Source organism: Hippopotamus amphibius, chromosome 1 (assembly GCF_030028045.1).
Source record: "Hippopotamus amphibius kiboko isolate mHipAmp2 chromosome 1, mHipAmp2.hap2, whole genome shotgun sequence".
In the NCBI taxonomy this organism is placed as follows: domain Eukaryota; kingdom Metazoa; phylum Chordata; class Mammalia; order Artiodactyla; family Hippopotamidae; genus Hippopotamus; species Hippopotamus amphibius.
Window position 1 is genome coordinate 132,086,646 of NC_080186.1, and position 25,345 is coordinate 132,111,990.

A 25,345-nucleotide genomic window follows, 5' to 3' on the forward strand; every position below is an offset into this window, starting at 1 on the left:
AGACGCGGTGGTCCTCCCAGACCCGGAAAGGTGCCGCCAAAGGGTCCCGCAGCTCTCCAAAGACTAGTCGGTGGCTCGCTGGCGCGCGGCGCGCGGGGGACTACAGTTTCCAGAGTGCCCTGCGGCGACGGGCGGAGCCGGGGAGCGCCCGCAGCCAATTAGGGGGTCTCCGGGCGCTGCCGGGGAGCGGCAGGTGGAGTCGGGCCGGTGGGCGGGAGCGGGGCCGGGTCCCCGGAGCGCGTCCCGGGGCTCGCGGGCGGCGCGGCGCGAACGCGGGCGGCATCGGGAGGCGGCCCCCGGACTGGACCGAGCGGGGGCGGGGACCGCGGCCGGCTGCGCGGTTCCGGGTGCTCCCGCCGCGCGCAGCCCAGGGCGCACTTGACCGGGGTCGGGCTGCGGGGAAGGGCGGGTCCGGGGAGAACCCCCGAGCGCCGCGGCGTCCTCCAGCCCCTCCTCCTCGCGGCCGCCGGAGCCACAGCCCGAGCCGGAGCCGGCGCCGCCTCGCCCGCCGGCTCGCGTGCCCCCAGCCATGGCTTTCGCCAATTTCCGCCGCATCCTGCGCCTGTCTACCTTCGAGAAGAGAAAGTCCCGCGAATATGAGCACGTCCGCCGGGACCTGGACCCCAACGAGGTGTGGGAGATCGTGGGCGAGCTGGGCGACGGTGCCTTCGGCAAGGTTTACAAGGTGAGAGCGCTGGGGGTGGGTGGCCCGGGGCGCGTGGAGCGGCTCCGGAAGGAAGGGGCGCTGGCTCTGGTCAGTCTCGGCCACGGCTAGGGAGAGCGCAGAGGGACTGCCTGGCCCTGAACTCGGAGTCCCGGGCTCCCGTCCTGGTGATCCTTGTTCTTTGCTGGGGTGTGTGTGTGTGGGGGGGGATACCCGCACACAGCGGGGCTGAGTCCCTGCGCGCCCGACACCCCCACTCGGTACGGCTGCTGCCCCCGAGCTAAGTTTCTGAGCACTTCCTGTGCGCCCCGCACGACTCTCGGCGCCGCAGGGGGAGACAAAGGGGCGCTTACAGGACTTTAGCATCCGAGAGACGAGGCATCCGCGGTAGAACTGTGATACGAGGCATACTTTTGAAGGGAAGCCACCCAGATGCTGTGAGAATGCCGAGGCGATGGGGACAGAGAAACTCGGCTGCGTATGGAAGGGTTGGGTCCGGTGAGGTTGGGGACACACCTGAAGACGAGCCAGAGACGGGAGAGACAGGAGGTGGCAGGGGCGCGGCGGGGGGAGGAGGGGTTTCTCTAGAGGGAGAGATTAGGCTTGGAAATGTGAGCTGGGTTTGGGCAGAGGGGAAAGTCAGGGCCTCGTGAATCCTGCGCTTCGGGGGTCTGATTTGAGTATGTGCATGAGTCACAGCTGGGGAGTCTCCCAGTATGTAGTCACCTTTCCCCTAGAGGAATAAAAGGCCAGAGAGCTTTAGTGGAGGGGTGGGTGGGGCAGAGCTGATTAATTCTAGACACGTTTGCAGCAGGTCATTGTCTGATTCCTGGTCCTGAGAACAAATTCTGAGTTGCTGAGTCGTTTTGGGGACCCAAACACTTAGAGCCTGACTCCACCCTTTCCCTGATCTCCTTTCCCCCAGGAAACCCTTTACTGAGAGGAACACACATGTTAAACTGGCGGTTCCTGCAGGAGGGCACCTCTTTCCTTCCTGTAGCTTGTAGGCCACTCTGACCCCAGGATTTCCCTCTTAGGAGCCTGGACCACAGAGAGGGCTTCTCTAGGCGCCCAGGTCAAGACTTGCTCTCTTCGCCTTGAAAGTGGTGGAGAGCCTAATTACCGAAGTGTGGTCCCTGGAAGAGTAGCATCCGTATCACCTGGGAGCTCGTTAGAAGTGCAGAATCTCAGGCCCCACCCTAGATCTAATAAAGTAGGCTCTGCGTTTTAACAGAGCCCCAGGTCATTGCTGAGCACTTTAAGTTTGAGAAACACTGCTCTAGAGGCAATTTTGAAGTCACCCAGGCCCACCCTGGTGCCTGTTTTGTTACCTTACCACCCCCCCTCTGAGCCAGCACTTCCTGTTACAGTGTAGAAGCCCCACTGGAGCAACGGTTCTGTGGTTGGGAGGCCGGAGCAAAGGTTCTGTGGTTAGGAGGCCAACCTCTGTGACACTCACAGCCGCGGCCCTCAGCTGCCTTGATTTGCTGCCCTTCTCTGGCCGAGGGTTCTGCACGTATTCAAGGGCCGCCAGCACATTCTTCACCAGCACATCTTTTCTTTATCTTTCTCGGAGATGCCTCTTCCTGTGCCACTAGGAAGAAGAGGAAAACTAGGAAACTGTCCTCAGTCTTGAGGGGGCCTCCCCTGGGCACCCCGCTGGTGTCCTTGCCTTCCCCTGAGGGAGCCTGCTCTTCCAGGTGTGCTCTGACCCCTGTGAGAGCAGCTGGACCCTTGGTCAGCTCACCAGATCCCCCACTTTCTCCAGAAGGTTCAGTTGGTGTTTTTAGTGCGTGCTGTTGGCCTCACGGATGTTTGTTCTGTTAGGGGCTGGTTTTCAGTTGCAGTCTTGTCCCTGTCCCCTAGTGAATTCTGGCTTCATACGATGTATTTTCTTCCAGACCTAAACGCAGAACTTTGCTTCTAGGCTGGTAAGATTTCCCCTTGTCAGCTTCGATTGTCATTTCCTCCTACTTCAGCCCCTTGTAAAACTCCCCTACAACTCTGAAAGTTTTATACAAAGGAGCCCATCTGATTCACAAGTTCTCCAGAGCACGTGGACCCTTTTAAAAGTGAGTCTGATGCTTAACGCTGTGAGCCAGATACACCATGGCTCCCTCCCCACCACCTCCAAACCCATGATTTTCTCATAATTAAGACAAGGGGGAGCTAGATCAGGAAAGCTGTGTGATGACCGACACATCTGGACAGTTTATTAGGTTACCTGCCTGGACTTTGTGTGTGACCCTCTGATCTCACCCAACCCCATGTTATGTGCAGGAGTACTGGGGCCCAGGGAAAGGAAAGGACTAGAACCCAAGGCTCTGGGCTTACTTACCAGCTAAGGAAGACCCATCTTGGATCAGAGATCCCTGTGACCCCCGTCTCCTGCCCTGGAGAAGTGCTGCTTACTCAGCCCCTTAGAGTTGAAGTCAAAGCAGGTCTTGCTTTACTAAAGATTCTAGGGACTTCCATGGTGGCACAGGGGTTAAGACTCTGCACTCCTAATGCAAGGGTCCCGGGTTTGATCCCTGGTCAGGGAACTAGATCCCACGTGTGTGCCGCAGCTAAGAGTTAACATGCTGCAACTAAGGAGCCCACCTGCCACAACTAAGGAGCTAGCAAGCCTCAACTAAGGAGTCCACCTGCTGCAGCTAAGACCCAGCACAACCAAATAAATAAATATTAAAAAAAAAAAAAGATTCTAATCAGGGACCGTAACTCCATTGTTCCCTGGCATGGCCATCTTGGCAGCACAGGCCAGAGGCTCTGTCTGGTTTTATGTCTGGGACCAGAACTTCCATTTTGACATAGCACCTTGGTGACCAGTTGGCTATGTGCTGGGGAAGGGGAGGCCAGGAGTGTCTCCTCTCCCTATCCTAGAAGTAGCAGGTTTTTCTCCTGGCAGCCTAGGTGGTGAAAGCTTTCCTGAGGATTTCCCTGGTGTAAGAAGCCACAGGAATGACATTTTGTCAAAGGCTTGTCAGAAGAGGACTCCAAATACAGATTTCCTGCGGAGAGTCTCGCAGAGGCTCAAAGCGTAATAAATATTAGCTTCTCAAGATCCAGAGCCTCTTTTTCCCTCTTCCTGATAAATCATCAGTTGATCTGGGGAGAAAAAGAGGCTCGTAGGATTGATTTTTTTGCGCAAATTCATTCTCACTTACTCCTTAAGCTATTTCAAATTGATTTCAAAAGAAAATCGTTTCTAGTTCATTACTAGATACAAAGTAAAGGTCGCAAGCTATATATATATGTAGTTTCAAAATTCTTGCCCTTAAAAATAATCTTTATTCTGAAGACAAGATGGAAAGGGAAGTGTTTGATATGGGGTTGAATGGAAAAAACTGCCTTCAGCAGGGTGTGCCCACTGTCATAGCTGTGGTGAAACAGGTCCTTCAGTGCTGAGCAGAGGCAGGGAGCACGTGAACATGAAGCACTGGGTTAACAGGCTGAGATGATTTTTCTTCTTCTTGAAAATTGCTTTAGTTGTCATCTTATGTTGCCTTTAAGCTTTTCAAAGATTTATGATTTTGCAAAATGAGGAGTGTCATACAAATTTTTTTAATTAAAAAGAAAAACATGACCCGAAGTCCCATCAATTGCTGTTGACATGTTGATATATTTCTTTCCAGACATAATCGATTTTTATGGAGAAAAACATTTTTTTAATGCAGGGTCATAATCATACACACCTACAGTGTTTTATATCATTTTTATTCCTAAAGCCTCTCCCCGTGTTATTCTAAATGCTGCACACATACCTTCTGGGATGGCTCAGAGCTCCCATGATTTTAATCTTATTGGATATTTAAGTAATCCCCCACCCTTTCCTTTTTTACTATTAGCAAGTTAGAATTGATTAAAGGCTTACCATGTGCCAGGCACATGACACACAACAGTCAGTTCTGCTGTAATGTAAATACGGCTTCCTAAAAATCCCGGAACTGTGCAAAAGCACGCAATACAGATCAGAGGCCTTGTGAGAAAAATGGAGCTAAGGGCACAGCACTCAAAAACGTCATCAGCACATTAGAAAAAATAAAGATAGGAACCTAGGAAACAAGTAGCCCAGTTGTACACGTTTTGCGGATGAGAAATACAAGATGATCACAGTAAATCCAGCACTGTCCCGGGAAAGAGGCCTGCAGGACGCCTGTGGCCGTGGGTGGGAAGCATTGCAGTTTGTGAAGCTGTGGGAGGAGGGTTATCTGAAATCAGGTGGCAGGTTGGACCCCCCAGATGGGGTGGGTGCGGCTCAAAGGTTGCTGACGTGGGTTTGAGGTGCCTGTGTTTGTGTATTTGCCGCCCGGCTCACCTGGGTGAAGTTTTCTGCGCTCATCTAGTGTTTCTGGCAGACAAAACAGCACATTAGCAAATGTGAATTTAGCGTTTTGATAAAATTGTCCCCTGATAGATACATCAGTGGTGTTGGAACAAAATTGGCTTTTTTTTTTTTAAAGTAAACCTTATAGCAAAGCTGACAGTATATTGATGAACAGCTTTGCTTGTAAAGTTTTATATTTTAAATCATTTTTTAGGCTAGACTCCTAGAGGGGAATTATTTGGTTGAAGGAGTGATGGCTCTTTGAGGGTGGTTTTTAGCACAGACATATGTATACTACCAACTGTAAAATAGATAGCCAGTGGGAAGTTGTTGTATAACAAAGGGTGTTCAACTTGAGGATGGAAGATGCCTTAGAGGACTGGGACGGGGAAGGTGGGGGGGGACTCGAGGGAGGGTGGGGGGGGGAGTCGAGGGAGGGAGGGAATATGGGGATATGTGTATAAAAACAGATGATTGAACTTGGTGTACCCCCCTAAAAAAAAATAAATAAAAGACATATCTGATTCCAAAAGAAAAAAAAGAAAAAAAAGAAAATGAGATAAATTAATAGAGGCCCCCTTTGCCCCTTGCCTTTGCTTGAGGGCCAATCCTGGGGTCCTCTGGGACCCTGCTGGAACCCGGGGTCTTGGCAGCGGCTGCCCCGTCTCCCCCGCAGTGGGAACCTCAGGTGCCCTCAGGCTCAGAGAGCCATTGTTCACCCGCATCCTCTGGGTGCCACATCCTGCCCTGCCACCCAGTTCAGACAAAGCTGAGGTTCCTCACCCTCCCCGGCCAGGCTGTCTTCTATCACCTCACCTCTGCCTAAGAGTTTTAAAGCCTAAAGAGTTCTAAAGTGGGTTTCCGTTTCCTCCACTTCCTCTGGGGGCTGCCGAGGTCTCCCTGGTCCCGAGCGCCTCCCCTCCTCCTCCGGAAGGAGCTCTGCCCCCAGGCAGTAACCTTATTTCCTGCCAGCCTAGTGTTTTTAAACACAAGTCCATGCTATTGTGAGTGGGTTCCTGGCTGGGTCCTAAAACCGAGGCGGCCAGAGCTTCCTGGGGATGTCGCCTGCCCAGGGGGTCCGCTTGGGTCCAGAGGGGGCTCATTTAGCACTGGCCATCCTGAGACTTGTCCTGGCTGGATCTAGGGCAGGCCCGGGTGAAGTGAGCTAAATGACCCACTGTGCCCCCAGCCCTCCCCTCCACCCAGTGTCCTCTGGCCTCCTGAGGTTACCCGGACTAGGGGGACATCCCCAGGGGCTGCACCCCACGGGCCCCCAGAAACTGCCCCGGATGGTCACTCCCAAGCCCAGCTGCTGCTGAGGGCAGTGGAACAGGGTGGTTAAGGGAAAGAGCTGGGGCTCAGGAGGATCTGGGTTGCAACCCCAAGCAAGTGAGCTTCAGACTCCTTTGTCTGTAAAACGGAGGTGATAACTTGAAGGAAGAAGGAGGAGGAGATGAACTAGGAAGGTATAATACGCTCAGCATCTGATCCCCACCCAGGAAGTGGGCAGGAAAGGAAGCTAGTTTGTTATTGTTGATGCTCTATCAAATGGAGAAGGTCCCGGCCAGCGACTGCAGCTAACCTGGGGGCAGGCGGAAGGACTCCAGTGTTTGTAGCTAGTGCGTTATTCCAGGCTCCCCACCTTGGCACTGTTGACATTTGGGGCAGCTTATTCTTTGTTGTGGGGGCTGCCCGTGTATTAGAGGATGTTAGTGGCGTCTCTGGGGTCTACACACAACAGTGCCACCACTGCCGGGACCTCCCCCTCCCCCCGCTAGTTGGGACAGCCACAAATGTCTCTGGACAAGGCCACATGTCCCCTGGGGGGCAAGATCGCCCCAGTGGAGCACCACTGCCTCATACAAATGAACGTGCCTTGATTCAGTTCAGCAAACAGGCTGTGTTCATCTGTGTGTGTCACGTCTCCGGGTGGGTGATGAAAGACTCGGGCCTCGCAGCCAGGCGGGCCAGGCTTTGAATCCTGACGGCCGCACGTAGCTGCTGTGTGAAGTCAGGTGAGTGGCTTGTCTCCGAGCCTCCGTTTCCCCGTGTATCTGAGGCCAGTATTCACCCCATGGAGCAGCTGGGAGACTCAGACCAGCAGCTCGGAGGTGCTCAAGGTGGGCCAGGCACCTGCCTCCCCTGCTGCTTTCAGGGCCACACGGGGTTGGAAGGGAAGGCTCTGCGGGGGTGAGAGAGTTGTAGCGGGACCGACAGGGGGCTAGTGGTGAGCGAGGACGGCTTCCACCAGGCCGGACGGTGGGACGGGGCCAGACAGCTGGAGGGAAGGAAGTCTGGGCCAGGAGAGAGGCTGGACCCTGAGGCCTGAGGTTGTCCACTGGTGGCCTTTGAGCCTGGAAGGGCCTGTGGACGGGTTTGTGTGGCTCCCATGGTGGCTGAAGCACACTGGAAGTGATTGCCAGCATTTGGAATCAGGAGAGTTCACGTAAGAGCCCTGATCCCTGTCTCCTCTGGAAATACCAGAAATGCTGGTACCGCCCGCGTGTACTCCTGCGGGACCACATCTGCTGGAAGTGAGGGCAGCCCCTGGACCAGCGCTGTCCAAGGGGAATGTAACAGGAGCCGCGTGTGCAACTTAGAACGTTCTGGTAGCCTCATTCAAACAAGGAAAAACACCAGGAGAAATGAATTTTAATAGTATATTTTAATTATCCCAGTATTTCCAAAGCATTATCATTTCAGCTTATAATCAATATAGAAAGACAGATATTTAAAGTTCTCATTCCATACTAAGTCTTTGAAATAGGTGTGCATTTGGCATTTACAGCACACCTCAGTGCGGACCAGCCACGGTTCAGGTGCTCAGTAATGACCTTGGCTGCTGTACTGGGCAGTGCCGACCTGGCCTCTCTGTCCGCCAGAACCTGGTGCCCTCCCCCTGGTCCACTGTACACATTTCAGCTGCCTCCTCAAGCTCAGTGGTCAATGGGTTTGGGAGCTGGGCTTGGCCTGGGGAACTGGCCAGGGTGGGCCAGGTCTAGACTAGTGTATGGGGGCCAAGTCAAGAGAGCCTTGAATGCCGAGTTGAGGGATTTGAACGCGATGGTTACCGTCCTGCCTGCCCCAAGCCTCCAGGGCCTGACCACGTCATGAGGCCAGCCTTGTGTAGTGTTTCAGAAGAGTGATCTTGGGATGGTCACCAGATGGGGAGTGGCTTGCCCACACAATTGGGGGATGCCAGAGCCTGGTGTCCTGGCTGCCCAGGGCCAGCGTGGCCATTGATGAGTGAAGGCTGGGACAGAGTGGCCACGCCTTGGTGGCTGGAGCCGGCGGGGTTGGGAGGGAGGGCCAGAGTTGTGGTTGGAGGCCAGGTCAGAGCCCAGGGAGGGGAAGTGACTGAGGGAAGGGGACTAGCCTGAGAGGGACATGTTGTACGTGCATGGGAGGCATGGAGGATTCTGGGGAGCTAGGCCTGGGAGTCAGTAAGGAAAGAGAGCAGAGGTGGGAAGCCCACGTTTGCCAGGGACTGGAGATGGTCCAGGAACTTGGATGCGATCCTGGATCCTGGAGTTAAAGCCTGGCCCTCCCTCTTGCAGGTTGTGTGATCCTGAGAAAAGTACTTACCTGTGCCTCATTTTCTTTAGTTGGAGAATGGTACTTCTTCATAGGGTTGTTGGAGTGTGAAATAGCCCATGTAAACCCCGTAGTCCAGGACGCTGGAAAAGCGCTCATGGGTGTTAGCCGTGAGCGTGCTCAGTTGAACCTCCTATGTGCCAGGCACCATGGGCTCCCAGGTGAACAAGATAAATGAGCGGGAAGTTGACTTTTGCTCCATTCTTTTTTTTTTTTTCCTGCCTTACCACACGGCATGCAGGATCCTCGTTCCCCAACCAGGGATTGAACCCGTGCCCCATGCAGTGGAAGCACGGAGTCTTAACCACTGGACAGCCAGGGAAGTCCCGCTTCATTCTTATCTGTCCATCGTTCCATCATTTATTCTTCTACTAGCCCCGTGAAAGGCAGGAGTTAGTATCCCTACCTGATGAAGCAGAAGCCCAGAGAGGTACAGTGACTTGCTCAACATCACACAGCTCTTCTGTGGCAAAGTTGGGACCTAAACCCAGATATCTCTGGCCAGGAGCCTGTGCCTCTTCGGCTGTACAATACAGAGCGGAAGACAAAGGGGCTTGTTGGGAGGAGAGGGTCCAGGGTCCCTCCAGTGTGGGATCTCCTGGGGCCTTGGCATTTGTGAGCCCAGGAATGTGCCCCTTCTTCAGACCTGCCTCAACCTCCACTGTCATGCGCCCTGGGATGGCGATGGTGGCCTCTAAAGTGGAGGAAGTGGTGACGGTCTTGGGCAGGGCTAGCAGAGGAAGTGGCAGGGGAAGGGGGAGGCGTCACGGTGGGGAAGCTGTGTGCACCCACACTCTTGGTGGGTGTGGGGCTGCTGGTGCCCCAGCATCCTTAGATGCTGAGCACTCCTGTGGGCCGCAGGCAGGGAGGGAGGGACGTGCAAAAGAGCTTCCTCCTTCTACCTGCTCCTCCCACCCTCCATGCACTCACTCTTCTTTCTCTTCCCCTTTCTCTCTGCTTTCCCCTTTGCTACAATTTGTTTTCTTCCTTCTCCTATAGCTTATTTTTTCCCCCCTAAGAACAGGCTGTACCAGAACCAGAATTCAGGCCCTAAGGGTGGTGGGTGGAGGGTTAGCCACTATGCTGGTGACCAAAGAGTTAACATTAGCCAGCCTCCAAGTCTAAGGAGATGGGGGCCACTGAGAGCAGTTGAAGGGAGCACAGTCTTTTCTGCCTCAGGACCTTTGCACTTGCTGATGCCTCTGCCTGCCACTCTCTTCCGAGGGCTGCACAGCTTGTTCCTTCTCATCCTCTGGGTCTCAACTCCTGTGTCCTCTCCTGACCACAGTGACGGCTCCCTGCTGATTTCCTTGGAGCTCCTGTCACAACCTGGGATTCTCTTGTGTGTCTCCTTGTTTACTTTCTTTCCTCTCTGGAGGATGTAAGGTCCCGGAGAGCAGGGAGTTATCCGTCTTTTGTGGATAATAGGTATATAGTAGATACTGAGTTAATAACTGCTGAATGAATGAACCCTGAATAGTAGTGAATGCCGGACCCAGGCTCCCCACTCTCTCTAGGCAGGCCAGCACTATGATGATACGTGCAGGCACTGAAATCCGTTCTGAGCTTTCTCCTATTTCACCGCCTGCTTGCTGTGTGACCTTGGGAAAGTCACCTCACCACTCTGAGGCTCAGCATCTTGAGCTGTAAAATGTGGATCAAAATAGTGTTCCCCTCAGAGAATTTGTGACGATGGAGACGTGTGGCCAGCCCCAACGTGGTGCCCAGCGTGGAGGAAGGAGGAGTGAGTGGGACAGTTGTCACTGTGATGGGGATGTTCTGTGCGGGTGGACTAGACTGCCCAGCCCGGCTTTCTGAGGGTGACAGAGGCAGATCCCTCGAGGCCCCTGGTCCACCTCCCCTTGCTTGTTACACCGGAGGCTGCTCCTGGGTAGACGCTGCTGTGTCGAGTCCTGGGGGTCGGCCTAAAGCTTACGGCTGTGTTATGAGGAGGAATGTGATGCAGTGACAGTAATGGAGGCTCCGTCCAGCTGTTGAGAAGCTCCCTGCCCGGGGAGGGCAGTCCCGGCTCTGTGCCCGCCCTGTGGCCAGTCGGCCCAGGGTAGCCAAGGCCACCCTGGGTGGCCGGAAGAGCAGCATTCACACCCTGGAGGCAGACGCCAACGCTGGCGCCTCGCTCCCCTTCTCCCTGCTTCCTGGAAAGCCCCAGCCTGTCTTGTCTGGCAGCCCAGACCCAACTCTTGGCCCTCTGAGGAGGTTGCCACAAAGCTAGTTTTGTCGCCCTGAGGAATGACCCCATCAGAGCTGGCATGCCTCTCTGTTGGGCCTTGAGATTCGTTCTACCTTCGATTTGCATCTTGGTGGGCTCGGGTGCTGGGTTGGGGAGGCCCAGCTCTTTCTCGAGCCTCCTTTTCCCTTGAGTGCCCTCGGCACCCCCACCCTCACCTTGAGGTGACAGCTGGGGCTAAAGGAGGTGACGGGTGTGCCTCTGTTCTTGAAGAATCTGGAACCCCAGGCACCAGTGTCAGCTTCTGCCCCTCGTCCCGAGCCTCAGATCTGTCCACGGGACCACCTGCCAGGACCAGCAAGGTGTGTCTCAGAAGACCCCCAGATCACCCCACGCCTCCCGCAGGAGCCCTCCTCAGAGGCCCCAGAAGACTTGGTGATGCCCTTTATTCCACGAGTCCCGGCAAGGCCATTGTCTTTGCTACGTGACCTTGGGCAAGTGACCTCACTCCTCTGAGCCTCAGTTTCCTTTTCTGAAAAATGGGGTTAATACCGTCCCTCTCAGAAGCGGGACCAAAGTGTCTTTACACCCGCAATCTTCCGAGGCCAGTTCCCAAGGGCACACGGCCAGGACGCAGCAGAGCTGACCCAGGCTTGGCCTCACACCTCAACAGTGTCCAGGCAGGGTACCCACCTGTGAGACGCGTGCGGCTCAGAGGGACCCTGCCATCTGGAGACTTGTCCGGCAACCTGTAAAGTAAGTCTCAGGCTTTTGGACGCAGCACCATGTGACCAGGATAGCGATCCCAACGACAGGGGATTGGTTAGATTTACGGTGGACCCTCCATTCAGTCTGCAGTAGTTGGAGGGGATGCTGTGAAAGAGTGTGTTGTGATCTGAAGGGCTGCTCGTGGCATATTGTTAAGTAAGGAGAGTGAGAAATCCGTGTGCATAGTTGAATCCCATTTTTATAAAGTGGAGGGAGAGAGACAAGTGTAAGTGAATGATTGTGGAGTGCTCACTGAGGCCCAGCCCCGCTCTCAGCATCTTTGACACATTAACTCACTGAATGTTCCCGACAGCCTGTGAGGGAGGAACTGCTAACACCTTTATTGTACCAAGCAGGAAAGTGAGGGACAGAGAGGTCCTGTAAGTCCCCTGGGGTCACATAGCTGGGACGTGTTAGGGTAGGGTTGCCAGACAAATCCGGGTACATCCACTCCATGGAATCCTGGGAGGAGGTGCTCCAAGATGCTGAAGGCAGTTATCTCTGGGATGATGCCTGGTTCAGTTTCCTTCTTTCTACTATTATATTTTGAAGATGCTCTTTAACGAGTACGTAATACTTTTGGAATAATAATAAAAAAACCCCACAAAAAGTACTGCTGATTGAAAACACAGGGCACCCTTAACTGCTCTGAGATTTGCGACTGACTGGAAAACGGGGTTGATAAGAGTACATGACCCCAGGTTGTGGTGAAGATTGAGTGAGGTGAGGCTTAAAGGTGCCTGCAGGGAGCAGGGGGCGCCTGGATGAAGATGCTTCCTTCCTCTGTGCTGTCGACCCCAGGCCCCCCGCCTGCCGTGACTCAGCCCCCAGTCCTCTGGATAGAGGGAGCCTGGGAAAGGTGGGAACAGGAGCCTCCAGGAGGCAGAGCCCACATCACCAGTCCCACCTCCTTTATCAGTGATACGCGAAGTTGGGTTCTCCAGCACTTTTGAAGAGCTGAGATCTGAAAGCTCCCGTATCCCTAGCCAAGTTGGACAGGTTGCCTGGGTTTTTGGCCAAGGCCATGAGGAGCTATGTTTGGGGCCAATCCTGTTTGGGTTTTACTTTTTTATTTGCTGGCCCAGAAGGATTTTGAGGCTCAGCCTTTCCCTGCTGTGCCAGGACGGCTCACCAGGCTTCTGCTCTCTGAGGGAGAGAGTATTAAATGCCTGTCTTTGGAAACCATGTCCCTCCTCTGCTTTTGTGTTTCATAATCTGCCATGCTGAAGTGTTACTTGTTCCGAAACTCAGCCGTTTCGTTTGTCACTGAGCTGAAACTTGGCCCAGCGATTATTGATCAGGAAGTGGTTTCCTCTCATTAACTGTGTATGTTCTGGCCCAGGCAAAGGCTTTGGCTTTCCCAAGGTAAAGAGGGCCCATCTTCCAAAACCAGAGAACAGATAAGATTCAGGAATCTACGAAGGTGAGTCAAAAATTACTCGCACTCCAGTTATAGTAAAACGTCAATAAATTCTACAGCCAGAGTGCGGATAATTTTTGACTCATTCTTGTAAATGTGTTGAGGAGACAGTGGACTTCTTGTCATTTTCCTTTCTTTTATGCAGAGGGCCTCATTTCTCCCTGTTTACAAGGAGATGCAAACACCAATTCATTCATCCATCCACCCAGCCATTCATCCATCTTTTATTTTAAAATACTTATTGACCAGATATAGTAATAGATACATTGGTGAACAAGATAAACATGGTTTTAGGCTTTTGAAAACCAAAAAATACACAGTCCCAAGCAAAGGCAGTAACAACCAATAGTCAACTGACTAACCCATGGTGGCTTGTAAACTTTCTCATGTGTCACTGGAATTACCTGCATCTCCATCAGGAAACTAAAGTCTAGTTTCCTGCCTTCACCAAAGGCACTTAGCTGGTAAGTAGTAGAGTTGGAATTTGAACCTAGGTCCTATGCTGTTTCCATTCCAGAAATCACTTGATAGAAATTAGCCCTTTTCTGGGACTTCCCTGACGGTCCAGTGGATAAGATTCCTGTTTCCAGGGCGGGGGACGTGGGTTCAGTTCCTGGTCTGGGAACTAGGATCCTGCATGCTGTGTGTTGAGTGCCACCTCCCTCCCCAAAGAAAAAAGAAAAACAAAGAAATTTGCCCATTTCTTAGTTTATGAAGATGGGGATATTGCAGGGAGTAGCATTGGTACCTGTAAAAAGAACTTTGTTGGCTGTAGTGTAGGGGGAAGAAGAGAAGCTGGTGTTCACAGAAGCCAGCAACAAGGTAGGCTTCGGTGCCTTTTGGGAAGAAAGGAAGATTGATGTCTACTCCCTAGACATACCTTTCATTCCTTTATCCCTCTCTCACACCCGTCTATTCTCCCATCCATTCATCCTCCTACTCACTCATTCACTCTCCTTTCCATCTGTCAATCCATCTATTCATCCATCAGCCCATTTACCCATGTTCCCCATCCATCCACCCATCTATCCGTTCATCCTCCCACACACCCATCCTTCCATATGCCCTCCCGCCTACCCATCCTCCCATCCACTTATCCATCTGCCTGTCTGCCCAGCCATCCTGCCATCTTCCCATATACCCACCCTCCCATGCGCCCTTCCATCCATTGTCTATTCTATCCCAGGCTCTATGGGGTAGAACAGGATGAATCAGACGTGGACTTAGCCTTTCAGAGCTCACAGCCAGGTCAGAGAGAGAATCTGTGAACACAAACGACCATGGCACCAGGCAAAGAAGTAAGGTGTGAAGAAGCTCTGGCAGGGGAGAGGGGCTGGGGTTCTGGGAACGTTTCATAGATCGGGCTGTGGTTGCGTTAGACTCTGTGGGATGGTTCAACATAGGGTGTGGCGAAGGCATTCCAGGTGGAGGAAAGAGCGTAAAGAAAGGCATGGAAGTAGGAAGCAGTCAGGCCCTGGCTGTAGCAGGAGGCAGACGCAGAGGAGCAGCGGCATCCTGGAAGAGTGGAAGAGGCAGATCACCAGGGCGCTGGGCCAGGGAACGTGGGCTTTATCATGTCAGCAGCAGGGAGCCATTGGGGGTTCGCCCTCAGAGGGTCTCTGGTTGAAGGCAATGGAGGGAGATATGGGAAAGGGAGACTGGCACACACAGCAGCTGGGTAGGAGGCCCTGGAGAGTTCCCTCCGGAGGGCTCCTGAGGGGAAAGAGCAGTGGGCAGAGGGCCGGACCTCAGCTGAATCCTGGCAGCCCCTTCCTAGCTGTGTGACCTGGGACAAGTCACCCTCTCTACCTGGGCCTTTGTTGGCTGTAGGAGGAGGTGGCAGTACTTTGCATCCCTCACGGACCCATGCTGGCTAAGGCGGGGTGCTCTGTATGCTGCCTCAGGAAGCCATAGGAGGCCTCAGCAGGCCTTTTCCATCTTGGCCCACAGGACTCGAGCCTCCGGAAGGCTGGGCTGTGGTGCCTGGGGCTCCACTCCGCCCCCCACTCGTGCCCGCCAGCTGCGGGTGGTGGCAGCATCTGAGCCCAAGGCCGTATCTGCCCCCCATCCTGTCCGCAGCCCTTGGACCACGCTGTGTAAGGTGATGTTGGGTCCTTCTCCTGCACGCGGCCGGTGCTGCTGTGACCCTGGTTTCCTCCCAGGCCCGATTTCCTCCTTCGTTAATAGAGTTGAAGCCTCTCCCGCAATCGGTAACTGTTGTCACCATGCAAGGATTAAATGTGTTCAGACAAGGACACCACAGCTGTATATTGTGGGGCACAGACCAAGCCCCTCCTTGGTTCCAGAGGCCTGAACCTCACTTGACACATGCCTGGCCCAGCGTCCAGAATCAATCAAGGGGATGGGGAAAACAGAAACCTTTTGCCTTGACTGCTCCATTCTTTGGCTCTGACCCACCCGCCCAGGCTGTTCCTCTGACAGGTCAGCTGGGAGCCTTTCCTCACGCCTGCTGCCCAGCCAGGTTGCTAGGCGACCTCACGAGCAAATGATCACCGCCCAGGGTTCTTCTACCCACTCCCTGCACTCAAGCCCTTTGTTTCTTCCTAGAAAAAGAAATACTGTACATGTTTCTGAGGCTGGATCTGGAATGCTGGAGTGTTTTAGATGCTCCCTCACCTCCGTGAGAATGCCTTTTCTGCCAGGTGCAGCCCTGAGTGCAAAGCTGCCCACGTGCTAGAACTTTCTGCAATGATGAGACTGTTCTGCATGTGCTCTATTCACTATGGTAGCCACTAGCCACAAGTGGTTATTAAGCACTTGAAGTGTGGTTAATATAATTGTGGAACTCATACATGTTAAGTTTCATTTAATTTCAGGTGATGTAAATAGCCACATGGGGTTAGTAGCTGTCATACTGGACAGTGCCGCTCAAGTGGGATCCTGAGAGGACAGGGTGCCCATTTCTGGAAGCATTCAAGGCAAGATCTGGATGAAGTCATCACTTTCTGTGCCCAAACCCCAGTCTGTCCTTGCCGGGACCCCTGTGGATAATTGCCACGTGTCATTGGGTGAAAATAACCTTTAGAAACCGCTTGCATTCCTTATGTTGTGTTTCAGCACCTCCCTGTCCAGAGGCACACACAGTTTTTCCAGAGTTACAGCATAGCTACAGTTTTATCACCCAGCTTCGTTTACTTATTGTTATGGCTTAATTATTTTTTCTCGTTACTGTGTTATCTTCCTAGCTGTCATTGTTGCTTAATATCCCACGAAGTTAATTTAACCATCGTCCCAGGGTTGAACATTTAGGTTATTTCCCCTTTTTTGCTGTTATTGTGGGCTAATGTGAATGTGATCCTAGCACATGTCTTCTGTTGTCTTTTTGGAATTGTTTCCTGGCCTTACATTCTCAAGAGGACTAATAGGCTTAAAAGGTATTTTCAAGGCTCTGAAAAAATCTATTGCCAATTTTCATCTTTACAAGATTGAATTTGTTTATATTCTTGTCCGTAATTAGTTTACCCATTCTACCACCCATTTGGTTTGCAGCATTAGAGGTTGTCATTTTTCCTTGCTGTTTTTTTTTTTTTTTTGGCTGCACCTTGTGGCATGCGGGATCTTAGGTCCTTGACCAGGGATTGAACCCGTGTGCCCTGCATTGGAAGTGCAGAGTCTTAACCACTGGACTAAATTAACAAAGCCAGGGAGGTCCCTTGCTTTGTTCATTTAATAAGTGTAAAGTGATCTTCTCCACTTCTTTGGGAGGAATAGTCTTTTGGCAGAAGAATCCCATGGTTTCTGTTTGCCTGTGGCCCATTAGTAACCACGTTTCTCATCTGGGTCCTTGATCCTAGATTATCAGTCAGGTCCTCTGAGAGGCCTCAGTGAAGGTCACTTTGTAGGTCGTGATGCTCTTGGGGGTGAAGGTAGCCCTTACACAGGTGTTGCATGGTGAAGTAGTTCCATAGATGTCTGCTTTCTGCTAGAACAGCCTCAGAGTTGGGGAGCTCATTTCCTTTTTAGTGCAAATGACAGTCATCTGAAAGGGAGTTTGTTGGCTCCCTTCGGAAATTCTAAGGGCAGATCCCAGCTTCAGGATCAGCTGGCTCCAGGTGTTTGCAGACCCTCAGCATCTGTGCTCCTGCATTTGTGGCTGGCGCTCATCTTGGCTTCTCTGGCCTTGGCCTCATCCTCAGGCAGGCTCTTCAAAGGGGTGGCAAGGTGAGCTACAAGACCCTCCAGCCTTCTGTGCTTCCAGTTTAGCAACCCAAGAGAAAGAAAAAACTTATTTGCTAATAATTCTAGCAAAAAAATTAAAAAACCAAAAGCAAACCAAAAGACCCCTCAGGTATAACCCTGTTGGCCTGCTGCTGGCTGTGACTGAGAGGGTCAGGACTGAGTGGCTGGGCTGGACTGTGTCGGGACCAGGTGTGCTCAGTCCTTCTTAAATCCCTTGCTCTGAAAGTGGAAGAGAGGCAGTTCCCAGAGGGAACTGGAGTTGTGAATCACAGGGGAAAACGGATGCTGGCCAGTTCCCCTGCTGCCCAGCGTGAGGATGCATTTCCAGGCAGCACTGCTGGCTCCCAGGCCTGAAGTGAGTGGTACCACGGGAACAGGCCCTCCCAGGCCTTTCTGCTTTTGTGTTCTCATTTGCTCTGTTTTGGTTCTACAGATAAGGCAGCTGTCACAGATCAGACTCTGGGCACTGCATGACCTTCACGGACTCAGTTTCCCCATCTGCAGACTGGGGATTGGGAGTTGGGGTTTAGGAGGGGCAGCTAACGTTCTTTCTGGTCCCTGAGTTCTGTGACATCATTCCTTTCCCTGGGGGAGTAGGGAGGGACACAGCGATCAGCTTGCAGCTAGGAGGGAAGAGGAGGGCCTGGGGGCTGTCCGCAGCTGGCCGTCACTGTGTGGTTGACTTTCAGGAAGCCCCCAGCCCCTGACTGGGCTAGCTGGGCCCTTTGGGTGGGGCAGGGCTGCTGCTGGGAGGGTTGTTCCCGCCTCCCTCGGGCTGGGCCCCGCGCCGCACAAGGGGGAGGATTGTTCCACAGAGGTGCCTGGGCAGAAAACACAAGTGGCCACTGTGTGTCTGCTCTCAAGGGTGTGGGCTGAGGCGTTAGTCACTGCTGGCCAGCCGTGGAGGCCTGGGTGGGGGCTCCCCGCGTCCTTCGCTGGACCCCGGTCTTGCCTCAGCTGGTGGGAGAGATGGACGTCAGAGGCCACAGACGGCCGCTTGTTCTTTATACGACTTCTTGCCTGCCAACTCCCACGGGTGCCCCATCCACGTGGACCACCCTTAGCTTTCCAGGACCCACCCACTCCCCAAGATGCCCTCACATCAGACCCTGGAGAGAGCTTGGCTGTCATTTCCCTTCTCTCCTACTGCACGATTTACAGGCATCTCTGGCAAAGTGGTCTGGAACGTGGGCTTTGAAGTCACACAGGCCCCAATTCAACTTCCAGCCCTGCTCTTTTACCTGCTGTGTGACCTTGAGCAAGTGACTTCACCTCTCTGAGCATCTTTTGTATATATATATATATATAAAATGAGGCTCTTAATAATATCACCCTATTATAAAACTTAATTGAGGGGATCAAACACTGTCCTCTCAGTCCCACTCTAGGCTTTGCTACTTCAGAGATGGTTTCATTTTCAGGCTCCCCTGGGAAGCACGGTGACCTAGCAGCTCCAGCTGTTGTAGGCAGTGCTGGAGGCTAGCAGTAAAGGAGGGCTTGGGACAGCAATTGTTCTGAGGTTGCCTTTGGTTAGCTGACTTGATCACATGTCTGTCCCTGAAGCAATCACTGTGGTTAGAGGGAATGCAGTGTTCTGATTGGCCGGGATACGTCACCCACCTGCTCCTAGATATGATGGTGGAATCAGCCGCATCACAGCTTAAGGTCTGGGAATGAGAGTGGGTTGGCTTCTCTGAAGAAAAATCAGGAAAGGGTGAATTATGTCATGAGAGGGCAATGATTCCAACCTGCTGATTCTCCTCCTAGGCAGAAACTCTTCACTAGAAAAGGGCCTCACACATATTATGGACTCAGTAAATAATGTTTGAATGAATGAATGAGTGAATAAGAATTAAGCTGATTCCCGCCAGCCTAGTGTAGTAAAGAGAACACTGGACTAGGAGTCAGGAGACATCCACAGCTCACAATCCTGGGTGGGTCCTGGTAGCTTTCTGAGCCTCAGTCTGCTCCTCTGGGAAATGGGCACGATGGCTGACACCTGCCTTAATGACTCGTGGGCAGATTAAATCCTGGCAGTTCCAGTCGTCCACAGCTGCCAAGCACTCTAACGGGGAGTGGTTGCTATTGGCTGTGGTCGTCGTTTATGTTTAGCAAGGTGAGATGGAGCAGGGAACACTGGGCATTTGCCAAGAAGTGCGTGCCGGAAAGTGATTTGGAGCTCAGGCTCTTTGAGCCAGGCAGGCTTGAGTTTGGATTCAGCCTTCACCCTCCACTTGCTTGTGTGACCTGAGACACGCACCGTGCCTCTCTGAATCTCAGTTTCCTCATCTGTAAATTGGGAATGCTGGTATTTGTCTCCAAGGGCTGCATTGAGGATGAAATGAGAAATTCCGCTCAAGGCCTGTCCCAGCACACAGTGAGCGCTCAGACAGTGTTAGCTGCTTTTGTCATCAGCCATTGTTACATTCTCTGTGGCCTACAGATGATAGCTTGTTGCCGTCACCTACAAATAGGCACTTGCCATCTACCTCTACAAGGGTTAAGTCGTGAGCTGCTGGAGCTGCTGACTTTCAACACCCCCTGAAAGGAATTCAGGCTGGAGAGCAGAGATGAGGCACTCTGTGCTCTGGAAAAAACTGGCAGAACAGGTCTTCAGAGAGTTAGAAATTTCCAGGAGACAATTTTATGAGCCCAATTCTTGTATCTTATATCTAGAAAAGCACTAAAATCCTTCATGGTGACGTCTCCTCCTTGTGACTAGCCGTAGCCTTTGTGAGACTAGCAGAAACCTGCAGAAATATGTGCTCGATAACAAGTACTCCCCTTGCACCAACATTGCATGTAGGCTGACCTTCCTCCCTACCTCTTTTTTTTTTTTTTAATAAATTTATTTATTTATTTATTTATTGGCTGTTGTGGGTCTTTGTTGCTGCAAAAGTGGGCTTTCTCTAGTTACGGTGAGTGGGGGCTGCTCTTCATTGTGGTGTGCGGGCTCCTCATTGTGGTGGCTTCTCTTGTTGTGGAGCACGGGCTCTAGATGCATGGGCTTCAGTAATTGTGGCATAAGAGCTCAATAGTTGTGGCTTACGGGCTCTAGAGTGCAGGCTCAGTAGTTGTGGCGCACGGGCTTAGTTGCTCCGTGGCAGGTGAGGTCTTCCTGGAGCAGGGATTGAACCCATGTCCCCTGCATTGGCAGGCGGATTCTTAACCACTGCGCCACCTAGGAAGTCCCCTCCCTACCTCTTTGAAGCAGTGTCTCAGAGCTATCTGAAATGCTGTCTCCTGGGCTGTAGTCCTCCTGTTGCCCGAAATAAAACTTAACTCAGAACTCTCACGTTGTGCATTTTTTTTCCAGTCGACACTGCCTTCACTAGGCTTTTAGAGAATTTAATTTGGCTAAGTCACTGTATGTACCACGATTGCTACCAACTGCTTTCTGGCAGGCTCTGGGTCTCTGTGTCTCTGTGAAATCTGAGTAAGGTGCTGAGTGGCGGGTGTTCCTCAGTGTTGATGTTGGCATCCCGCCAGAGGCTGGGCCCTGTGGTCAGTGCTGCCTTTCAGGGTGGAGGGCAAGACAGGTTTTGTGCATTCCTGGAAAACAGTCCCCGCCTGGGCCTCCCCTACCTTCAGGAGAAAACAGTCCTTTTAAGGAAACCCAGGAAAAGGTGGCTGCAGCCTCCTTTACCAGCTCTCAGGAGTGAAAGGTGAATAAGTGAAGGGTAGCCTTTGCCCAGCTCAGCTCTCCCTGTGCTGGTGTGGCTGGGGGCTGGGAGGGCTTGGTCACAGGGTGGTTGCCTCAGTCACCTGGCCCTAGCTCTGGCCACCCACTAAGCCCGCTACCCTCTTCTCTGTAAAGGAGCAGAGTGGGCCTTAACTTCTCTTCTGTATTTGGAGAGAGGGAGGAGCACGAGTGCTGTACAATGTGAAAGGATGCTTTTTTTTTAAATGCATCTTTATTGGAGTATAATTGCTTTACAGTGTTGTGTTAATTTCTGTTGTACAACAAAGTGAATCAGCTGTATTTATACATATATCCCCATATCCCCTCCTTCATGAGCCTCCCTCCCGCCCTCACTTTCCACACCTCTAGGTTGTCACCAAGGACCAAGCTTATCTCCTTGTGTATGCAGCAGCTTCCCACTAGCTAGCTATTTTACATTTGGTAATGTGTATATGTCAGTGCTGCTCTCTCACTACGTCCCATCCTCCCCTTCCCGTCCTCTGCCCTCCCCGTGTTCTCTAGTCTGTTCTCTACGTCTGTGTCTTTATTCCTGCTCTGCCACTAGGTTCATCAGTACCATTTTTCTAGATTCCATATAGATGCATTAGCATACAGTATTTGTTTTTCTCTTTCTGACTTCACTCTGTATGACACTCTAAGTCCATTCACCTCGTTACAAATAACTCAATTTCATTCCTTTTTATGGCTTAGTAATATTTGAAAGGATGCTTTGACCGTCCTCTAGTGGGACAGAGGAAAATCAGCCTTACAAGAAATGAGAGGTCAGGCACGTCCTTAGTTGAGTGTGTGTGTGTGTGTGTGTGTGTGTGTGTGTGTGTGTGTGTGACACACAGAGAGAGAGAGAGCCTGATTGCTTAATCGCTGTTTCTAAGGCATTTTGAACAAGCTTGCAAAACTGAGTTCAGAGGGGAGGACCCAGGTAGGGCCGAGTAAACAGGGTGAATTCTAGGACAGGGACTGACCTCAGGGGAATGGCCGCACATGAAATTCCCTTCCCTGAACTGAGCTCCTCGGCCGGATGTGGAAGTTTCCACAGACCATGTGTCCACCAAGAGTGCAGACCCGGGAGCGGGGTTGCCAGCATTCCAGCTCAGCTCTGTCAGCCAAGTCGCTGGGACCCTGTCTCAGTCTCCTCATCTGTATGCGTGACAATAAGCTCACCTGCGTGGTCGGGTGGTTGAGGAGATAGATGAGCTAGCACATGTTGAAGTGTGCACCGGTGTCCTGTGCAGAGTGGGCCCTCAATAAATGTGATACCATGATTGTCACAGTGCGGGACCTGGGGACTTTGCAGCTCAGTTAATAGAAACATTTACATTAACTGGGAATAAATTTACAAATGAGCATATAAATTGCCTATTTGCATCACTCCCTTCCAGAAGGTTCCCTAGTGGGGCTTGGTGCCCCCTCCCGGTTTCCATCCCCCACGCCCCATCAGCTTGCTGTCTCACCACAGGCAGTGGAGGGTGGGTCTCCCCAGCTGGCCCTTGAGCCCCTAGAGGCCAGGAGGAGGGTCACTGTGTCTCTGCCTCACGGGTGCCCTGTGCAGGGCTGGCCTGGGGGTGCTCTTGTCTGTTGGCACCTGGTCTCAGAGGCTCCCGAGTTCTGGAATGACAGGGGGACCTTGTACAGTAGTGGAAAGCGCACAGAGTCTTGAAAGTTAGAGGACCCAGATTCAAATTCTGGTGCTGCCTGCCTAGTTCCAGCCCCATCTCCTCTCTAAGTCCGTAGAATAGGGTTCATGTGAGGTGATGTGAATGCCTGTTGTCATCCACGGGGGTACAGGGCATGCAGGAGCCACTCGGCCATTGGTGTTTCCAGCGGATCAGGTGGCAGAGCTGTCCTGTTAGGTGAGTGGCACGTGATGGTGTCCTCGAGTAGGCACCACGGTGGAGTCCAGGGCGGCCCTTTTCTCCACGCTTTCCACCAGACTGCTGTTCAGAGGCTGTGGACGAGCAGCTGGCTTTTGGGCCCGTGTTGTAGGAAAGCGTGCTCTCTTTTAACTCCGGGACCCCCTGCCCCAACAGCGGCACGGCGGGTGGTGCTCCCAGCAGCGGCCCCGAGGCTCACGGGACCACCCGGGAAGCTGTGGGCCCTGCACCGTTTTCCTGGGCACCAGCTCATCGTGTGTGAAACTGCTAGTGCTACTTACATGGTTAGTTCTCTCTCGCTCTCAGTTTTTTAAATTGTGGTGAAATATGCGTAACATAAAATTGACCGTTTTAGCGAATTCTAAATGTACGATTCAGTGGCGTTATGTACGTTCACAATGTTTGTGCAGCCTTCTCCACCGTCCGTTTCCAGAACTTTCTCGTCATCCCCAACAGAAACTCTGTATCCATTCCCACTGGAAACCAGCCCCTATGCTACTTTCTGTCTCTATGAACTTGACTACTCTAGGTACCTCATTTAAGTGGAATTGTGCAATATCTGTCCTTTGTGACTGGCTTATTTCACTTAGCATCATGTCCTCCAGGTTCATCCTTGTGGTAGCTTACATCAGAATTTCCTTCATTTTTTAATTAATTAATTAATTTATTGGCTACGTTGTGTCTTCGTTGCTGCACACGGGCTTTCTCTAGCTGCCAAGAGCGGGGGCTACTCTTCATTTTGGTGTGCAGGCTCATCATTGTGGTGGCTTCTCTTGTTGTGGAGCACAGGCTCTAGGTGCGTGGGCTTCAGTAGTTATGGCACACGGGCTCAATAGTTGTGGCTCACAGGCTGTAGCGCGCAGGCTCAATAGTTGTGGCACACGGGCTTAGTTGCCCCGCGGCATGTGGGATCTTCCTGGAACAGGGATCGAACCCATGTCCTCTGCATTGGCAGGCGAATTCTTAATCATTGCGCTACCTAGGAAGTCCCAGAATTTCCTTCATTTTTAAGACTGAATTATATTCCATTGAATATATATATAGTTCTCCCTCGGTATCCCAGGAGGATTGATTCCAGGACACCCCCCTCCCCTGCTGCCTCCACAGATACCAAAATTCATGGATGCTCAAGTCCCTTTTGTAAAGTGGCCTAGTATTTGCATATAAGTTATGCATATCCTCCTGTACACTTTAAACCATCTGTAGATTACTTATGATACCTAAGTCTATGTAAATGCTGTGTGAATAGTTGTAAATATGATGTAGATGCTATGCAGATAGTTGCCGGGCACGTGGCAAATTCAAGCTTTGCGTTTTGGAACTTTCTGATTTTTTTTCTGAATATTTTTGATCTGCAGTTGGTTGAATCTGAGGATGTGGAATCCAGGGATATGGGAGGGCTGACTCTATCCCATTTTGTTTACTCATTCATCTGCTGATGGACACTTGGGTTGTTTCCACCTTTTGGCTCTTGTGAATAGTGCTGCTCTGAACATTAGTTACAGGTACTGCTCCAATCCCTGCTTTCAGTTCTTTTGCAAATACACCTGAGTGCAACTGCCGGGCCACATGGTAGTTCTATGTTTAACTTTTTGTGAAACTGCCAAACTCTTTTCCACTGTGGCAGCACCATTTTACATGCCCACTGGCAATGCACAAAGGTACCAATTTTTCCACATCCTCACGAACACTTATTTTCCATTTTTAAAAAATTATAGCTATCCTCATAGGTGCGAAATTCTCTTTTTTTCATCAAATAAGGAGCCATTGTTATGACCAGCTGAAATGCATATAGGAACCACTTCCACTGTAATTGGTGAGCACTAAAAACCCATTTCATTTTACTTTTTTAAGAATATTTATTTATTTATTTGGTTGCACTGGGTCTTAGTTGTGACTTGCGGGCTCCTTAGTTGCAGCTTGCCAGCTCCTTAGTTGTGGCAGGTGGGCTCCTTTGTTGCAGCACACGGGTTCCTTAATTGTGGCATGAGAACTCTTAGTTGTGGAATGCATGTGGAATCTAGTTCCCTGACCGGGGATCGAACTGGGGTCCTGTGCATTGGGAGTGCAGGGTCTTAACCACTGCGCCACCAGGGAAGTTCCTCATTTTACTTTTAATGTATGTGAAATGATGCAAATAAATGTGTGAAACATTCTATTAACATTTTAAAACAATACAGAGAGAGTGAAAGTGTCCTTTGAATCTGTCCTCATTTCAGGCTCCTGCCCAGCCCGCCATCAGGCAGTATCTCTCCAGAGTTTTCCATGCATTTATGTTCATGTGTGAGCATTTATAAAAGAGTAGTTTTCCATTTTTGTGTGTGAAAAGCATCATACCACTTTTATTGTTGTGACTTGGATCTTTTACTGAACAACCAACAGTTCTTTCCATGTTGTTGTTTCTAGATCTATGCTGTCCTTGTATTTTTATTTATCCCATATATGGGTGTATTAATTTCGTATTAACCACAGAACATTGTTTCCCATGCATGTCCCCCTGTGCTGACATCATGAGCAAGCACTGGCCATTGTTGAGAACAGCGTACCTCCTGCTTCAGCCTCTTATCCACATCTGGGCATCCGGCCTCTGTCTCCCACACACGCGGGCCT

At 51.7% G+C, this 25,345-nt stretch overlaps 1 protein-coding gene across 2 annotated transcripts in view; it reads left to right on the forward strand.

The window, feature by feature from the left end:
- Positions 1–360: 360 nt before the first annotated feature.
- Positions 361–25,345, forward strand: part of STK10 (serine/threonine kinase 10) — a 122,426-nt gene continuing 97,441 nt past the window's right edge. For both annotated transcript variants that reach the window (XM_057729109.1, XM_057729118.1), the window contains exon 1: positions 361–685. In XM_057729109.1, coding sequence (XP_057585092.1) covers positions 530–685 — 156 coding nt within the window. In that variant the 5' untranslated portion in view covers positions 361–529. The remainder of the gene's footprint in view (positions 686–25,345) is intronic.